Here is a 19,296-nt window from a genome sequence, read left to right on the forward strand (position 1 = left end):
TTTAAAAAAAAAAAAAAAAATCTTAAGAAAAAAAAAAAGAGGGCGCCTGGGTGGCTCAGATGGTTAAGCGTCTGCCTTCGGCTCAGGTCATGATCCCAGGGTCCTGGGATCGAGTCCCGCATCGGGCTCCCTGCTCCTTGGGAGCCTGCCTCTCCCTCTGCTTCTCTCTCTCGCTGTCTCTCATGAATAAATAAATAAAATCTTTAAAAAAAAAAAAAGGAAAAAAAAAAGAATTTCTTAGGATGAATTAGCTTCAGAGCATACATCCAAGTGGCAGCCAAGGTGATTTGTTCCATGAGTTTATTTGGCATTATCTTATGAAATGTTGGTGTTGCCTGCCAGAGGTAACATTTTTAATACATTAATGCACCTTCTGCTAAGCTGCTCTTGCTAGTAATGTTCACTAACCTTTTGAGCCTCTGCTGTGAGATCTAGATAAAGCTGTGTTTCTAGCATGAAAGGATTTCTGTCAGAAGATTTTTAAGTTACCACTAGAAAGTTGCTGCCCATGTTGATTTTAGTTGCATTTTAATTGAGCCCAGTCATCTCTCATTTCCAGGCCCCAAGATTCTAAGACCAGCTTTAGCCAGTTCAGTCTGTTGCCTACACAGTAAAAAGGGCAGACTCATTCAGGAGACAGTGTGAGGAAAGCCCTGTAGTTTTAAATCTCATAAAGTGGTAGGATTGAGATTTTCAATATCTACACCTTATGTCTCTATGATTTCACCATTTCAGTTACGTAAGTCATAGGCCAAAGCTATAGTTAAGGAAAGCAATTGATAATATTCAACTCAGCCAAAAATACTAATTCGCAAGGATAGAAATAATCAAGGTCTTGATTTTTACATAATTAGTAATATTTCCCCTCAGTGTAATATTCCCCCTCCATTTGTCCTACGGAGTATCTCTCTATTTTTTTTTTTCTCTCTCTTTTTTAAGATTTTATTTATTTAATGACAGATAGCGAGAACAGGAACACAAGCGGGGGAGTGGGAGAGGGAGAGGCAGGCTTCCTGCCGAGCAGGGAGCCCAATGCGGGGCTCCATCCCAGGACCCTGGGATCATGACCTGAGCCGAAGGCAGATGCTTAATGACTTAATGCAGGCGCCCCCTACAGAGTATCTCTTAATGCTCTTTAAATATAGTAATGATTTTCTTTTCCATTCTTTGAGAAATAGCCCACAGGGAAGTAGTCTTTCCAAGGGAATTTTATGACTGTAAGACACTGTCAAGTCCAATATATAAACCTATAATTAAGATACCACATAATGAAAACAAAGGAAAAAAGAGACTTAGAAGGATGTTATTGGTTCTAAACATAAGAGGGAAAAGATACACATTAAAGTATCCTAAGGGGCCTGTATTACCAACAGGTTGCTTCTAGTTTGAGAGAAGTAAGTTCTTACTGCACGTATCAGATAGCTGCCAAGTCTGCTACTTGGCCTCCCTTGGCGAGATGGGGGGCTGGGGCTATACGGTTTTGACACTTTAAAGTTGCTGATATTATCAGGATTGTTCAGACTTAGTTCATTTGGGCTCATAACTCATGGTTGGAGAAGTTGAGCATCCTGGTCTAGTCCTCCTGAGGGAGAGAAGGGCTGGATAAAATTTCAGCTAGATGCCCAGAAGGACTGTAGACTGGGTGATGGGAAGCTTTGGGGAGAAAAGCGTACCGTAATAATTATATCCCATTTTTATATATCAGTTTATAGATTTGAAAACACTTTCATATGTTGTTTCATTTCATCTTCTCAAAAGCCCTGTGATTCATTTTCATTCATTTTTATGGATGAATAAACTGAAGCTCAGGGAGGTTAAGCAGTTAGTCTGATGACATGGCTAATACTCCAGTCCTGGATTTCTATCCTACTTCACTACTCCTTCACCTGCACTAAGATTGTTGTTGAATCATATGCTAGAAACAGGACAGGAGACACAGTCATGTGCTCTTAGAGACTAGTCACTGGGATGAGAAATGTGTTGAGAATGCTACTAGATGAAAATATGGGGTAATCAGTAGAATTTAAGTGTAGATTAGGTTAGGTATGTTGATTGCTTTTTGTTTTTTTAAGTCTCTCCATGATGAGGTCTTACAGTTCTCAGGGAGATGGATGATGAGTTCTGGAGGACTCCAGTCCAGTCTTGGTAGAGAAATTGTAAGCTCTGTTCTGAAGGCCTTTGGAATTGGGCTTGCATTGTCAGAAAAGGTCTTAGCGCTCTGTTTCTTTGGAGAATGGGATAATGAGAGCTTAATAATTTTTTATAAAACTTAAGTTGGCATAACACTTCAGCTTTTATTTATTTTTTCAGTTGACAGTAATCTTGTGAAATAAGCAAATACCCTCATCCTTAGTTTTGAGAGAACTAAACCAAGGCCTCTTGGACACAGGTGTTGTAACAGTTACCTTAGGTTTATCCTATAGACCAGCTTTTAATTTTATTAAATTGTGATGAGTAGTTTTCTCTGTCCGGACTGCACTACATTAGGTGGTAGAGGCAGGATTGAACTGAGGTCCAAAATTGCTGTAGTATTCCAGACCTCAGGCAGTTATTGGTGCCACTGCCTTCATCAAGACTTGATAGGGTAATCTGGCTTCTGGCTAGCTTTTTGACTTTTACAGATAGTGGAACCACAACGTATTGTACTTTATTAAAAAAGAATCTTGAAAACCATGCCTCCCTACGGGATGGGAAAGTTTAAGACATCTGTCCCGTTTGGACTATTTTCCTCATTGGTGTTCATTAAATAAAATAAACAAAAACAAATGAAACCAGGTGATAACGGTGGTAAAACTCTGAGTAGCTAGCAGATATTCTGAACAACTGAATAGACAAAATTGATTTCTTAGGGAAGAATTTCCTAAGGTCCTGGATCTTAAGGGTTAATGTTCTTAGTCATGGTGCTTTAATAAATAATAGTTTTATTTTTGCATTTATTGAATAAGGTTTTCTTACTGGCTTTAGAAATATACAGATAGGATATTTATGAGTTTAAAAAATAAAATCCGGGGCGCCTTAGTGGCTCAGTCGTTAAGCATCTGCCCTCGGCCCAGGTCATGATCCCAGAGTCCTGGGATCGAGCCTCACATTGGGCTCTGGGCTCGGCAGGAAGCCTGCTTCTCCCTCTCCCACTCCCCCTGCTTGTGTTCCTCTCTCGCTGTGTCTCTCTCTGTCAAATAAATAAAATCTTTTAAGAAATGAAATAAAATAAAAAATAAGCAAAATCCAAATTAAAATGTTCTTTTATTCTCAATTTTTAAAATACGGATCTACATAGCTCTCAAAAGATTAATAGTTTCTCATTTGAGTTTGTTTTTAACCTTTGAAAAACCAAAATAGACTCTGAAGGTAGCTATAATTTTTACTTGGTAAATGCATTTTTTTCCTTATTCAAGTGTTTTGCATTTTTAATATTTACTGTGGTAATTAGTAATCTTTAAAACACATTGCCAACTTAAAGCCATATTTATCTTTTAAATTGTCAATAGCTTTGTACATAGAATTACATGGAAGATGTACCTTATATGATTAAATAATTTAAATTGCAAGTTTTGTTAAAAGGAAGAAAAAGTTAGTGTTTATTACAGTTCTGTTTTTTACATATATCTGTCTTTGTCACATCCTCTTTGGATCAAGTGGTCCAGTCTATTTTCTTTATCCACTTGGGTTTCAACCTAATTTTGAATTCAGAGTCCATTTTCTTTCCCACCTACTTTACTTGTACTACACTGCAGAGAAATAGACTGTGTGAAACTGAGTATGTAGTTGCATACACTGGCATAAAACTGTTATCATCCATTGTTTCTTCCCTATATTCTTTTTTTTTTTCCCCCAGAATCCAGATTATCTTCAGTATTCTGTCAATACAGCTCTTTGCAGTTTAAACTCAGTGGTACATAAAGAAGATGATGAATCCAAAATGATGGACACTGTATGATTTGGTTAAGACTGCTGAGGCCAAGTGCTATTTTGTTACAAGAAAGGAAGAACTTGGCTATTTTCTTGACACTTTTATGGGTGCTGCACTTTATTTTTGTTCGGTTTTGATGGGAGGGGAAAAAAGAGTACTGAAACGTTTTGTAAAATTTTTTTTATGTGCTGCTAGGTTTTTTGTTTTGTTTTGTTTTTTTTTGGAAGAGAGGAGTGGTACCGTATGTTGTAGGAAGTCAAACTGGACTTTTTTTTTTTTGGCTACTAAATTTGCCTTTAATCTTATTGTTCTCAGTTTTGGAATCAGAGTATGAAAATCTGCACAAATGCAATGTTTACAAGAACTGGTTGATTCTAGGAGGCATCTGCTACAGTCTCTTTTTATGTGGATATGTACATGTCCTACTCTACAAAAATGATTAAAGATAAAAATGTACTTGTATCCTACTGCAAATTTCGCTGTCAGGTCTGGTGTTGCATCATAGTAAAAGCAATAAATCAGTAGTTAATAATCTACTAAATAAGCTGGGTGGTAAAAATTAAAACAAAGTCCTTCCCTTTAAAATAATATTACATTTGTATTTTCGACACCATCAGTTTAAATCCTTGACTATAATCTCATTTTTATATAGATACTGACTTTATCCCCTGTGTATTCTTAAAACTGCATTACTTAGAAGTTAATTTTACCCTGTTGACTTTTCAGTATTAAGGGTTATAGTAATATAAAAAGTGATAAAACTAATATAGATTTTTTTTTAATAAGATCAAGTTCAAGCTCACTCTTAATTTCTTTACTTGACATAGTCTGGGATCTCTCAGGGAGCAAGTTTTAAAAGAATACTAATGGCCTGTAAGAACAAACAGGAAGAATAATCTGATTTTTTAAATCGTGGTTGTTTGTTTCATTCTCATGTAGCCCAAGGACTTTTTTAAAAGGCAGGAGGAATCTTGGAAGACCTAACTGCCTCGAGCTGCCAACTCCTTCTAAGAATTCGGTGATCCTTGTTGGTAATGGCTTTTACTACATTTGTCGTTTCTGTCCTTAGGTCAGTTACCATAGAATGCTTCTGAGCTTTACTACTTCCTCTAGAATTCATTTCAGATGTGCCAGGGTATTTGAGTATTCACTTGGAATTAGATGACATAGCTTAATTATGCTGTTCTTATTATTGAGGATTCATCTTCTGACTTAGGGGAACATGGGCTTTGGTGTGTATTGGGTATAGTCTCTGGCTCAGTCCCATTGAGGGTAGCAGCACACATTTGGAAGACAGGCTGCCTGGGATTGGGAGTACATGTCTCAATTTGAGAAACCCAATAATGCTAAGGGACCCACATGGTGATCAGACCTGTGACCGTGGCCTCATTTGCACCTTGTGTTAACTGAGGTGATAAGGCACGTGATACCCATAGAAATGGACTGGAATTATTGAATCATACTTCTGTAACATCACAATCTTACTGGTTTTCAGAATAAAACTTTTTGTGCTTTTGATAAAAATATATACTCTATAATAAAATGTTTGACTAATTTATATGGTAGTATTCATCAGCCTGTAATTTTTTTTTAAACTAATGACCTAGTTATAGAAGGTTGTTTTTGTTTTGTTTTCCTGTTCTAGAGTAAGCTCTTGTTTTTCCCTTCCTGTCAAATAGAGACTGGAAATCCCTGATGTCACAGAAATGTTACTTGAGCCATTACCTCCCATTCCTCAGCTTCACCTTTCCTCAGGATCTGCCTGGAAGCACCCAAATTGTTTTGAATCTCCTTTGCCTTCTTTAAGTTAGAGGTGTTAATGACCAAGTACTGGGAGGAAAGAGATGACCAACAAACTGAGTAAACTACTGAAGGGTGTTTTGGTTGTGTTCTCTGAAACAGGAATTATTGAAGAACTATTTAAGATTGTAGCTATATATATATTTTTTTTTACTTTCAAAGGGAAGTGTTCTGTGTTTTGTATGTACATACGATTGAGTTTACTCTGGGGGCCCCTAACTAATGCCATGATTTGCACTTAGAGACTTTAACTTTGACATATTTAGCAGTACTTTAGTACTAAGAACAGTAAATTGACACCCTTTTTATTTTTATTCTGCTTTAGTACTAAGAACTACCCCTTTTAAGAAAAATGTCCTTTTTTCTGTTTCTTAATAAATAATAATAAATAATATTTCAGATTGAATTTTGCTGGGCTGTCCAGACTTGCTGGGCTGTCCAGACAGATGAAATGTCCCAACAGATGAATGAAACATTTTGACATCAAAGTATCCATCAAAGATTCTTATTTCATCTGATAAAATTAACCTTCTAATAAAAGATTTTTTAAAAAATTAAGTAGCTACTACTTCATTTATTGCCCGTTAACTCGGTGTCATTTTATCCATGGTAGTGGAGATAATACTGATCCAAAATTCGTCTCTAGGAGATAGATGGGTAACATTCTCATCCAGTTACACCATTAGTGGGCTCTTTCCAATTCTGCATAAGCTCATAATGTCCTATAACTTCTCTTTAGAAAATTGGGGTGTTCTTTTAGATTAACATTCCTATTCCCCTTTTAAAAGTGAATTAACATGCTGATCAAAGAACATGAGTCTGGTTTAATAAGTAGATTTACTTACAGGATGAAAAAATTGATTGTGGGTTTAGGCAGTGATCCTGAAGTTAACTTTGGGGCATTTTCAGAGAAAAAGAAGAAGATGTCAATATACTGTTCTCAAGATCAATCATGTATTTCAGTTCTTAAATTGATATGGGCCGGAGATGTATTTGTCAGGATTAAGGTCAGGCTGTTCATTTCAGTTTTGTCACTATATCATACACATTTTAAAAATTCCTAAAATCCTTTGCATCCATTTCCCATCTGTAATAGATACTGTGTACCATTTCACAGGTCTCCGAGAATCGGACTCATGGAGTAAGTATTTGCTTGCTTACTAGGTAAGGTGATGGGGGGGTGGTTACAAAGGAAACGATTATGAATTGCTTAGCATCTAATAATGAAGTCAAAACCATTCTCATAAGCCTTGAAGAATTAGACTTGAAGTTTTCTCTTTTATAAGTATCAAAACGATAAAAAAAAAAAAAATCCTGCATCTTTCACTTGGTTTCTTAAAACAGCATGATTCTCTTCAAACACTTGGTAAAATATGAAATATCACCAAATTGATTTACTTTGGTAAAATCCTTCCAAAGTGCAATTTGGCGTTAACTTCAGTCAGTGCTATGTATATGGAAAAACCATGATCATTAGTTTAAAAAAAAAAAAAAAACCCACAAAACAGAGTGGTTGGCTTTTACTGTGTTTAAAAAATTTTTAAACTAATAACTTCCAAAATCAAAATCTTGAGTTGCAAAACTAAGAAAGCTATTTCTTTTGTCGATGAGAAGACACAACTTACATGTTTTAAACTACAAATTTATTCTTGCTGTTGGTTGCAGGCATTATAGCAATTTAACCTTTGGTCTGTAATTACCATGGTTTGTTGTTAACATAGGTAAGTTTTGTCTCAAACTATGAAGTGTCCAAACTATTTTGCTGGGGTGCCATTGTAAATACCTGGGGGAAAAGTAGCTGTGGGCTGGGGTTGAGAAATTTGAGTGAGTGTGTAATCTATTTCAAATGAAATTGAGAAAATTTGTGGATTGTACTGCCAGTTTGCATTTCCCATAGCACATTCTGCTTACGGAATAACTGGTATTCTGGAAAATAGGGTAACGGGTTAAGGAACTGTTCTCCTTATGAGCCTTTGAGGATGGTGGCTCCCGTTAGCCATGGCAGTCAGCTCTAGACATATTTCCATGTGGCACATAAATCGTAATGATGGCCGTTGAGCATTATGTTCTTTAGCAGGATGTGCTCCTCAGCAATGACAGCCTTCGTCAGGATGGTCTGACTCCAACCAATTCAGCATAAAACAAGTTCTCTTTATTTGCTTTAATAAAGGAAAAAAGTAATAGTGCAGGTGTTCCCCAAAGTAATGGATATATGTGCAAAACTTTGGGTGCAGTGTTTTAGGAGTAGGGAGGGAATGGTCACAGGGAAGAAGTCTCCGTTTTCAAAGCCATGTTCTTCCACCCCTCTTCTTGATTTCCAAATCTACGTGTGTTAGGAAGGCCAGTATGCCCGCAGTCCTGTAGCAGGAGATAACAGCTTCAAATGAAACCAGCCTATATTCTGTTGTAAGACAGTTATTATAAAGCAGTCACCAATTCAGAAGCCAGTGAGACATCGGGGACGGAGTGCGCCCTGTGGAATACCGAAGACAAAGTAACACCCACTGTTCCCAAATTTAATTTTATTGTAGTACACTAATACTCACGTATGCCTGGTAACCTAGTGATAATTCATTAGCTTAGTAGTTTACAACAGTTTTAGAAAGCACATAATATTAACATTCAAATAAGGCATTACAGAAAGTTTTGTAAAGAATTAAATGTGTCCTATAATCCTTTTTAAAAGCCTTGGTCCATTCTGAAAGATCAACATTGAATTTTTAAAAATCAAAAGAAAAGTTCTTCCCTCACAAAATACATAAAGAACCACTGCTGGCATTTGTGTTTTAAGGACCCGGGATACCATGGGCCAGACGTTCAAAGGCAGTTATCAACAGCTTGTACGAGGACTTGTTGCATTGGATTTAGCACCAAGTAAAGGAAGAGTAAATAGGCCAGTGAAGATGTAGTTGGGTTGCTCCTCCACCTGTCCTCGCCCCACTCTTCCTACCAGGCCACAGGACGGAAGCATGCATCCCTGTTGCCCCACTAAGAAAGCAAATCATCTTCACTTTTAAATGGCTACTCAACGTACACACACAGAGGCAGAGGTCTCTCCCTGCCGGAGGATGGGGTCCACTGCTTTGATTAGGAATAAAGAACTCCTTCAGCAAACTCAGTTACTTTCCTGGTCCTTTTCAACTTTCCACGTAAATCCTTTTAACTGCTACTAATTTGATTAGTTCACTAATTATGATTGTTACGTGTGTCAAGAGAATTCTCCCCAAGCATACCTGATCCATTTCTACTTCCTGACGACCAAGTATGCTCGCTTTACTTAGGGCCATAGCTTTTCTTTTCTTTTTGTACTGTTACTCATCACAGCAGACCTTACATAGTGATCAAAAAGAGAAACTGGCAAGTAGATCCTAAAGCACATATTTCTTAGGTAACCTGAGTATTTTCCTATATGCTGATTTAACACAATTTTATAGCAGACTGAAAATTCTGAGTAAACTGAAGGTTTGTTTAACAACACAGTAAATACAGTATATACGGCTAAACTTATAAGTTTCTTAGTGTAAAGGCAGCAGTGAATTTGCATCCTGAAACTAATCTGCACATCTAGTTACTTGTTTTCTAGGATTTGACAGACGTAGTGTCTCACAGCGCTGACGATGCTGGTTTTTTTGGCAAGAGTCTACACACATTTCTCTAATGAGATACTTTACCAAGTGACGTGGAATTTTTTCTTTTTAGCTTTTCCAGAAAAATAAGAAAATTTTTATCAACCATTTACTCTTCTGAACAAAAGTTATATTACTACCAATTGCTCTTTTAATTATGCTTTAGAAGATTTCTCAAAAGTTAAGACATCTGATTGTGTTTTAATCGCACACCCATAGAAGATACCTGGGCAAAACCCACTAGACAAAAAGATGAATCTTAGTATCAGACTCACTTGACACATCCTTAGTTTCTAGAATAAAATCAGTAGAAGTGAAACGAATATAATTGTCCAAGAATTCATACATGCCAGTCTCAGAACAAGGAGCTTCTAAACGCACAGGCGAGGAGTCTCTGCTCATCTTACTGGTTATATGCACTTTTCCTCATGGAGTAACTGATGCTTTCTGGTTTATTTGTGGAACTTTTGTTTGTAGGAAAGCATAGACATAGGGCCAGATCTTGTCGGTTTCTGTTCCAGAGAAGGTTTCCAACACCCCCTTTTTCCTAAAGATGACAAAAAAAAAAAAAAAACACCACAGGTCTGACTCTTCCTGATGAGCTTTTTCAAAGTGATTTTTTTTTTTTTCAGGAGAAACTTTATTCAAATCTTGGGTCATATTAGAATATTTCCAAAGTCAAACAGAATATTAGTCAAATGTTTAACTAGACAGACAAGGCAAAGTGTCAAAAACAAAACAAAAAATCGGAAGGTGTTACTGTTAACAGAGCCATCCCCCCAAATAGCATCATATCATATACTTGTCATAAACCTATAATTTCCTTTTTCTTTTCTTTTTTTAAGATTTTATTTATTTGACAGAGAGAGACACAGCGAGAGAGGGAACACAAGCAGGGGGAGTGGGAGAGGGAGAAGCAGGCTTCCCGCTGGGCAGGGAGCCCGATGCGGGGCTCGATCCCAGGACCCTGGGACCATGACCTGAGCTGAAGGCAGATGCTGAAGGACTGAGCCACCCAGGCACCCCTATAATTTTCTATTTTAATTTAAACACTATATTCAAAAGAAACAAATAGGGTTTGGTTTGTTTTTTTTGTAATTTGAGTAATGTGTTAGCAAATTGTTTAGCAAAATAAATCCTCCTAACTGATAAGGAACATAACACATTTAGAGGGAGAAGAAATCCTAGATCCATATATACAGCAACACCGCTATAAATACACGGCATAGTCACCCTGAGATCTATTTTGTTTTCAGTGCATATCAAAGTTTTCAAAAACGACAGCTTCTTGTGATTACATGCTCTCGATTTGCTAAATGCTCTGTTGGTCTGGGTGAGATGTTTAAGAGCAGGTTCTGACTGACTGGCCACATCCCTGGATCCATGTTAAATCAGGATCACCTCCAGATCCTTTTCTTCAGTTGTAGTATGATCTGATGACATGAAGTGAAGATCTTTTCCCCCTGGTTGGAATATGGCCTCAAATGGACTCTTAACCAATTTCGGTATGCCATTCCAGACATTCTCAGAGTTCACTACCTCCTCCATACCATTTGAAAGATTCCAAACCCTTGTGCCTCCTTCAGCGAAGACTCTCACATCTAGACCATGTGTTTCTTAGACTTGACCACACAACACATTTGGGTCCAACAGTAGATCTTTTCAGAGTGTAGGTTTTCTCTGGTTGAGCTGAGACATGATATTGTAAAGCATCATGGTGCTTCCTTCCAGCTCTGGATTCTTCTTCAGAGAACAAAGTCAATGATGAAATGGCATCTCTGTTTTTATACTCTATAAATTCTTCCATATATATATATTCATTTATTTTTATTTATTATATATATGAGTATATATATATTCATTTCAATCTGCATGTTGGGATCACGATTCTTACTGTGTAGACGGAATGGTAACCTATACTGGTTCCTGAAACATTCCACACAACGACTTTTTTCTTTTTTGTGTCTTCAGGACTCAAAGTGATTCTTAACAAAAGATGATGGTGTGAGGCGCGCCTGGTTGGCTCAGTGGGTGGACTCTTGATCTCAGGGTTCTGAGTTCAAACTCCACGTGGGGGGCGGGGGAGGAGAGTTTTTAAAAAAATGATGTGGATTTAGGGGTCTCAGTAAGTATGGTCTGTGATCAGGAGAGAAAGGCATTGGCTTGGCATTGATAAACCTAGATTTTCGTTTCATTTGTGTCCTGTGGCTTACGGAAATGGTCACCTGAAAAACAGGAGCACTTACTGAGCATGTGCTCAGTGTTTTAAATATAATAGCTCATGTAATCCTTTCTAAAGCTCAGATTCCTTATTTTTCTGATAAAACTATGTGTTAGAAAGTAAAGTCACAGCCCAGATCTCCAAACTGGTAGGTAGTAGGCTTCCAAACATGGGGCCCGTCAGACACCCTTGGCTTTCTTTGCTTACCCGCTTGGCAAAACCACTTCCTAATATTTGGTGATGTTTCCTGCTTTTTGCTTAGGTTTATTTTTTCCTCTTTTGAATTTGGGGGAAATGGTAATAAAAACTGGTTTTCTGGTGTTTCCTGTTGTGTTTCTCCATTTTTCCCCAGGCAGATTGCTATGGGTTGCTACCACCCGAGCTGCCAAGGTCTCTCTACCCCTGGGGGTAAGATGGTGAGCAGGAGCAGGTGACCAGGGCTGCTTTTCAGAACACACACACTCCCTCCAGAGATTCTGGCATTCCTCCTCCTCCAACTCACACACAGTGTCTTAAAGTCTGCCTAAGAGCACCCGAGGAACTCGGGTTTCTTTCTAAAAACAGAATCAGTCCTCCCTCTGCAACCTTTCACTTGATTTTCAGAGGCTTCCCTGAAGACAAAAGCATTCCTCTATGAATCCTTACAAATTTGCCAGAGTTACGACTAACTTTAGGTAACTCCTACTCTTGGGGCGCTTGGGTGGCTCAGTGGGTTAAGTGTCTGCCTTCGGCTCAGGTCGTGACCCGGGGTCCTAGGATCGAGTCCTGCGTCGGGCTCCCTGCTCAGCGGGGAGTCTGCTTCTCCCTCCGCCTCTGCCCCTGCTTGTGCTTGCTCTCTCTCGCTGTCTCTCATATAAAAATATAAAATCTTTGGGGAAAAAAAAAAGTTCTCGAATCAAGCCAGTGTCACAAGTGAGTTCATTACGGAGGGCACAAGCAGGCACCTTATACAATCCTAAAACTGTCCCTTGGATGGACATTTGTCATTTTAATTTCTATGAAATAAACCTGGCTTCACCTATAGGTCCTCTAAAGAGTAAGAACATCGTACTGTTTGTTAACACAAACCTAATCACTCTGTAAATGTCCTGCTGCTGAGTTTTAAAAAACAATACAACTGTCAGTATTGTAAAATAACAATGCTGATTACCACTGAAATTGTTGCAAATACCACTTTCAGTTTTGGGTTAAGTCCAGCCCTAGCTCTATGTGCAGGAGTTTCGAAGGAAAAGCTTCAATTGATGGCAAGAGGGAGCAAAAGCTAGAAGCCTGGAAAGACTAGGGTATCTCCTGGGGCGCCTGGGTGGCTCAGTAGGTTAAGCATCTGCCTTCAGCTCAGGGTTCTGGGATCGAGTCCCACATCGGGCTCCCTGCTCAGTGAGGAGCCTGCTTCTCCCTCTCCCTCGGCCCCTCCCTCCCCCTGCTCATGCTCTTTCTCTCCAATAAATAAAATCTTAAAAAAAAAAAAAAAAAGCCTAGGATAGACTAGAGTATCTCCTAAGATGGGACCCAGTTCATACGCTTCCTCTCTGCAGCCTTCCCAACTCCCCTCCCCACTTCTGGACAGAAGTAACCCCTATTTCCGCTGCATGAGGTGGTCAATAGCCTTGCAGTGTTCTCCTCAGCCCAGCAACAATGCGCTCTCCCTTCTGGTTACTTTTGAGTGATTAACAAAACCTCATTTGGGAAATAACACCTTCACCAAACCCAGTCTGTGAGATTTGGGTGGAACTCTCCCCACTCCCCAGCTTCCAGGATGGACATGATCAGAGCGAATGGGTGCCGACTCCAGGACTGTTCCTGGCAAAGGGGCCCTCTTTTCTACTCTGTAGCTGAACTGGTAAGAGACAAGCGGGGATGCTGGGGGGGCTCACACAGGGACAGCCCACCTGAGACTGAAGCCAGCATGGAGAAGTTGCTGAGCGTGACAGGCCTGAGGACGCTGTCTGAACACGTGGACCCAGGATCTACATTTGGACTTTAGTTAGAATAAATTCCCCTTTGCTGAAGCTGGTGTGAATGAGGTTCCTGATTGACAGAAGCACACATCCCATTGTATGGAAACTATGATTTACCCAGCTCTCTGCCTCACCCACACAGAGCAGGTGCAATTTCTTGGGGCCTGGCCCTGACCCGTGAGGACCAGTGTCAGCAGAGTAAATAAAAACAGCAACTACCACTGAGTGATTTATTGGTGTCGGGGCTGTGGTAAGCCTCTGTGGATTCTCTCAATCCCGTTTACAGCCCCATTCAGTAGGTACTATTTAATACTGCTCTGACTTAACACATGACGAGTCTGTGGCACAAAGGTCGAATGAAGGCCGTGCCCAGGGCCACACACACAGCTGGCCACCTGCAGAACCAAGCTCCTTATACAAACGACAAAGTTACGGTAACAGCCACTGGGGAAAGTGAATTGCCAACTCGCTTGTAATTTCACCCTCCAGAAAGTACTACTCTAGAACCGTTTGGAGACTATGGCTTCAGGGGTCACTGCATGCGTACCCCATTCCTCCACCACCAGTAGGAGCCAACGATAATACAGTGTTCACTCTGTGCCAGTCACACTTCCAGGAGTCACCCCTAGTAACGCACTCTTTCTACCCTGTGTTCTTACCCCAGTTAAGCAAGAGGTTAAGAGCAGGTTAATCAACAATGAGCTGGGATTTGAACTCAGGCAGGCAGGATCCAGAATCTGCTCCAACCACAGCACTGGGCTGTCTTGACACTGAATCACTGTTCAGTGAATGTTATGAAGGCAAAGGGGATGCAGTCACTCCTCCGCGAGCAGAGGGAAAGGCTGAGTAAGCAGATGGCACTGCGTCAAGTATTTATGCAGCATAGTTCCCGTATTTGTTGTGGGATATGAACTCCCTAACGAGCACACAAAACTGTGTTCAGATACAAGCTTTTAAAGACTATTAGCCAGGGGCGCCTGGGTGGCTCAGTTGGTTAAGCGACTGCCTTCGGCTCAGGTCATGATCCTGGAGTCCCGGGATCGAGTCCCGCATCGGGCTCCCTGCTCGGCAGGGAGTCTGCTTCTCCCTCTGACCCTCCCCCCTCTCATGTGCTCTCTCTCTCATTCTCTCTCTCTCAAATAAAAAAAAAAAAAAAAAATCTTTAAAGACTATTAGCCAAACATGATCTGAGGGTAGGTTGCCATCTGAGGCTTCTGAGCATCCTCCAGCAGCATGGGTGGTGGGCATTATCAGACTTCCCTCCCCAGCACCCACGGCTGCCCTCCCTCTACCTAACAGCAGACTTTGGGGGGACTCCCCGCTCCAGGGGGTAGCCCACCAGCCTAGTCCCTCCCAACCAGGAGCTGGTTCCAGAACGGGCAGTAACCTAGGCCTAAAACAGTTAGTGCCAGGATTCTCTGACCACAGTGGCTGTTCACGTTGGTGCCCCCTTCGTGACATGTGGGGCTTTTGTTCACTTGGGGGAAAGCTGATCACTCATCCCTCCACGAAAAAGGATGCCCCACCTGTTCCTGGCAACTGCATGCAACTACGCTGGGAGTCTGCGGACACAGCCAACACAGAGCTGAAAGAATGGCAAGACTCTGATCAAACCTAGTGGTGACTGAAGCCCAACCTACCTTCTGGAAGTGTCTATTATGCAAGCTAATACATTTCCTGTACTGTTTAAACCAATTTGAATCGGATCTTCTGGTATTTCGCATTTCAGCTATAAAGCATGGATAATCGAAAACTGACTTAGTGCTTCACCATGTAAGAGAAGTTCTGAAAAGCGACAAACTCACTGGTAATATTCCAGGACCGGCTGTGTTTGGACTTCATAAGCCTTCAGCCTCTTGACAACGGTCTCTGGCTTGTCATCATCACGCTGAATGAGAGGCTCCCCGGTCAGGTCATCGATCCCCTGAACAGGAGTTACAAGAGGCTGGGATCAAACATCTTATCTTTGAAGCATATTTTTATGAGCAGTTAAGTGATTTTTAGACATCTCTAGGCAAGCACCAAGCACAAAAGCGTGCTTTTAAGTAAACAGAATCAAATCCAAACTCAGATCATTGCAACGCAGAGCCCTGAGACCCCAGAGTCATCTCCAGAATCGGTCCTTAGAGTTAAAAGACTTCCTCAAAGCAGCCTCTCAATAATTTCATATATATACAAAATGACTCAGCGATAGCCTGGGAATCCCAACGGTAACCCCTAAATAAGCCACAGCGGTCACTAATCCTTCTTACCCCGAGTCCTCACTCCCCGGCACAGAGTAGGAAATCCGTAAATGGTTCTGAATGAGTAACAAACCCCCATCGTTCCGGCGGATTCCTTTACCAACAAGCTGAGTGCACTGGACTCACCCACCGCACCACATGACCAGGAGCAGGCGTCCTAACACTTACATCGGGGAGGGCAAGAGAGTCACAGACCGTCTGAGCCACCACGACGACTCACCACAGCTTTGGGAGGGTTGAATTCGATGTTGTAGACCCGGCCGCTGGCCGGATGAATCCAGCGAGCAGTGAGACGTTGCTTAATGACCTCAAAGGGCACGTTCAGATTAATCACTGTGTCTACCTGATATGCTCTATCCAGGGCTTCTGCTTGTGGAAGTGTCCTTGGAAAACCTTTACAAATTAAAAAAAAAAAAAGAATAAAGGAAGGTTGGGAGAGGGGAAGAAAGAAGAGAATTAAGGAATGATGAACAATCTGAACAAAAGCAGTAATACCAGGAAGGCTGATCACAGCTGTAGGGCAACTGTGATGGTTGGTTAATTTTATGCGTCAACTTGACTGGACCCATGGGGCGCTTGGATACTGGTCAAACACTTTTTGGGGGTGTGTCTGTGAGGCTGTTTTTGGGTGAGAGTGACATTTAAATCAGGAGACTGAGTAAAGCAGACTGTTCTCCCTGATGTGGGTGGGCCTCCCCTAATCCACAGAAGGCCTGGATAGACCAGAAGGGCTGACCCTCCCCCCAATAAGGGGGAGTTCCTCCTGCCTGATGGCCCTGGAGCTGAGACGCCCGCTTTTTCCTGCCTCGGACTCAAACGGAAGGAAGCCAGCTCCTCTTGGGTCTCGAGCCTGTTGGCCTTCAGACCAGAGCCTGACCACCCGTCGGTTCTCCTGGGTCTTCACCCTGAAGATCTCGGGACCTGTCAGCCCCCATCATCCTGTGAGCCAATTCCTTAAAATAAATACCGCTCGGGCGCCTGGGTGGCTCAGTTGGTTAAGCGACTGCCTTCGGCTCAGGTCATGATCCTGGAGTCCCTGGATCGAGTCCCGCATCGGGCTCCCTGCTCGGCAGGGAGTCTGCTTCTCCCTCTGACCCTCCTCCCTCTCATGCTCTCTGTCTCTCATTCTCCCTCTCGCAAATAAATAAAATCTTAAAATAAATAAATAAATAAATAAATAAATAAATACCGCTCTCTCTCTTCAAAAACTAAAAATCAACCTTTCCTCAAGGTGCCTGCCACACTTCTGGCTGGAGAAAGTTTACAACTGATTGCAAATTACTTTCCACCCTTCCTTCCCTGTCCTCATAAAATATTCTGAAAGGAGGGTGAAGGAACGAGTCACATCTGAAGGGAGCATAGGAATCGTGCGGTCCACTTTTGTCTTTCTCCTCAGATGAAGAAGCAGGCCCAGAGAAGATGACTGGCCCAAGACCTCAGGGTGGTGAATGGCGGCACTCAGCGCGACCCCCCACCCCACACCAGATGTGTGTCTGTAGCCACGAAATGCTCATTCTCTGTCCATGCTCATCATTCTGGACAGCTGAAATGCTCTAACACCACTTACCATCCAATAGCCAGCTATACTGGGTGAGGTTTCTCAGCTCATGAAGGGCCAGCCGAGTCATGACATCATCTGGGATGAGCTTCCCTTGGTCAATGAAAGTCTTGGCTAACACACCAATTTCTACAGCAGAGGAGGGAGGGAAAAACCCATCAGCGAGCATATTTGCTTTATCCCATTCCAGGCCCCTAGGAAACCACTAGCCTAGAGAGGACCTCTGGATAGCACCGTCATACGAAAATGTGCATTGCCAACTTTGGTGATAAAACAGAAGTTACAAAATGATCTATACCTACTTCAAATTCTCCGTTATGTAAAAATATATAAATGCAAATGTATAGATAGAAAAAATAATAGAAAGCTACTGACACCATGTTAACAGCAGTCATCTCTGTGATATAAGTGATTTCTTAATATATCTGCACTGTTCTGTATTTTGTAAATTTTCTATCAGAAAAAACATACAGAATACTAGAAATTATTTTCTTTTTTAAGTAGGAACTTGAAGTAGTCATTATTTATGAGTGGCTCAGTGTAAGTGCTTGCTATCATGTTACTGTACAGATTCTTCTAATCCTTTCAATAAAGTAACCTGCTATAAAGGTGCACATACTTAGTATGTGTGCACATCTCTCTGTCGCTTTGACCAGGCTCTGACCACTGCTCTGGGGAAGCAGAGGTCAGCCTCATCACCAGTGTTTGGGGAAAAAAATGTAAAAACTTGCACTGCTTCAAGGCTGAGTCCCTAAAACGGGGATTGGCCCCTTCGCTCACTTCTCACTCTTCAGACCATGTCCTCGGGTAAGCCCTCAACTAATGATATCAAATGGAATGAGAGGATTGGGCTCATTTTAAAAGTTCTTAATTTCATCAGTATTAGAATAGCATTAAGAAAAGATCATTTGATCTTGCCACTTCTGCTCAACACTGTATCAGAGATTCTAGCCAGGACACTTAGTCCAGAAAAAGAAATTAAAGGCATCCAGAAAGGAAGAAGTAAAACTCTCTATATGCAGATGAGATGATCTTCTATATAGAAAATCCTAAAGAGTCCACTAAAAAACTGTTAGAACTAATGAGTTCAGCAAAGTTGCAAGATACAAGATCAATATACAAAAAAATTTAGCCTTGAACAGTCTGAAAATAAAAATAGGAAAACAATTCCATTCACAATTACATCAAAAAATACAAATATAAAAGTTAGCAATACATTTTTAAAAAGAAGTGTAAAACGGACCATCTGAAAACTACATTGTTGAAAGAAATTAAAGACCTAACTAAATGGAGAAACATCTCATATTCATGGATTAGAAAAGTGAATATTAAGATGGAAATAGCCTCCAAAAATGACTAACAGATTTAATGCAATCCTATCAAAATCCCAGCTGGTGTCTTTGCAGAAACTGAGAAACTGATCCTAAAAATCATATGGAAATGTAAGGGACCCAGAACAGCTGAAATAATCTTGAAAAAGAACAAAGTTGGAGGACACACACTTTGGATTTTAAAACAGCAATCAAGACTGTGCAGTAATAATAGACATATAGATTAACGGAACAGAATTGAGACTCCAGAAATAACCCCTCACTTTTACCATCCATTGGTTTTCAATGAGGATACCAAGACAATTCCATGGGGGAAAGAACAACTGAATATACAGACATAAGAGAATAAAGTTGGACCTCTACCTCACAGCAAATATAAAAATTAATATCAATCACAGACCTAAAGTTAAGAGCTAAAACTACAAAACTCTTAAAACATAGGCATAAATCGGGGCGCCTGGGTGGCTCAGTTGGTTAAGCGACTGCCTTCGGCTCAGGTCATGATCCTGGAGTCCCTGGATCGAGTCCCGCATCAGGCTCCCTGCTCGGCAGGGAGTCTGCTTCTCCCTCTGACCCTCCTCCCTCTCATGCTCTCTGTCTCTCATTCTCTCTGTCTCAAATAAATAAATAAAATCTTAAAAAAAAAAAA

The 19,296-nt window shown here is 40.8% G+C and overlaps 1 protein-coding gene across 1 annotated transcript; it reads right to left on the minus strand.

Annotated features, from left to right (window-relative positions):
* Nucleotides 1–8,217: 8,217 nt before the first annotated feature.
* Nucleotides 8,218–17,466, minus strand: AK3 (adenylate kinase 3). Its single transcript, XM_081802787.1, has 4 exons — nucleotides 17,326–17,466; nucleotides 15,979–16,151; nucleotides 15,321–15,439; nucleotides 8,218–9,883 (listed from the first exon to the last, which is right to left on the minus strand). Exons 1-4 carry the CDS (start codon nucleotides 17,384–17,386, stop codon nucleotides 9,763–9,765), a joined length of 474 nt encoding a protein of 157 aa, XP_081658913.1. The 5' UTR covers nucleotides 17,387–17,466; the 3' UTR covers nucleotides 8,218–9,762.
* Between the last annotated feature and the right edge of the window lie 1,830 nt (nucleotides 17,467–19,296).

Source organism: Leptonychotes weddellii, chromosome 14, assembly GCF_054177405.1.
Source record: "Leptonychotes weddellii isolate Sample4059 chromosome 14, ASM5417740v2, whole genome shotgun sequence".
NCBI lineage: Eukaryota > Metazoa > Chordata > Mammalia > Carnivora > Phocidae > Leptonychotes > Leptonychotes weddellii.

Bases quoted from the DNA above. Each gene is read 5' to 3' on its own strand.
- AK3 (XM_081802787.1), bottom strand. From the start codon at position 17,386: ATGACTCGGCTGGCCCTTCATGAGCTGAGAAACCTCACCCAGTATAGC. The intron at 15,440-15,978 runs GTGAGTCGTCGT...ACTCCTGTTCAG, and splicing joins TCAACCCTCCCAAAGCTGTG to GGGATCGATGACCTGACCGG. The intron at 9,884-15,320 runs GTGAGTTTGTCG...TGTCATCTTTAG, and splicing joins CCGGTCCTGGAATATTACCA to GAAAAAGGGGGTGTTGGAAA.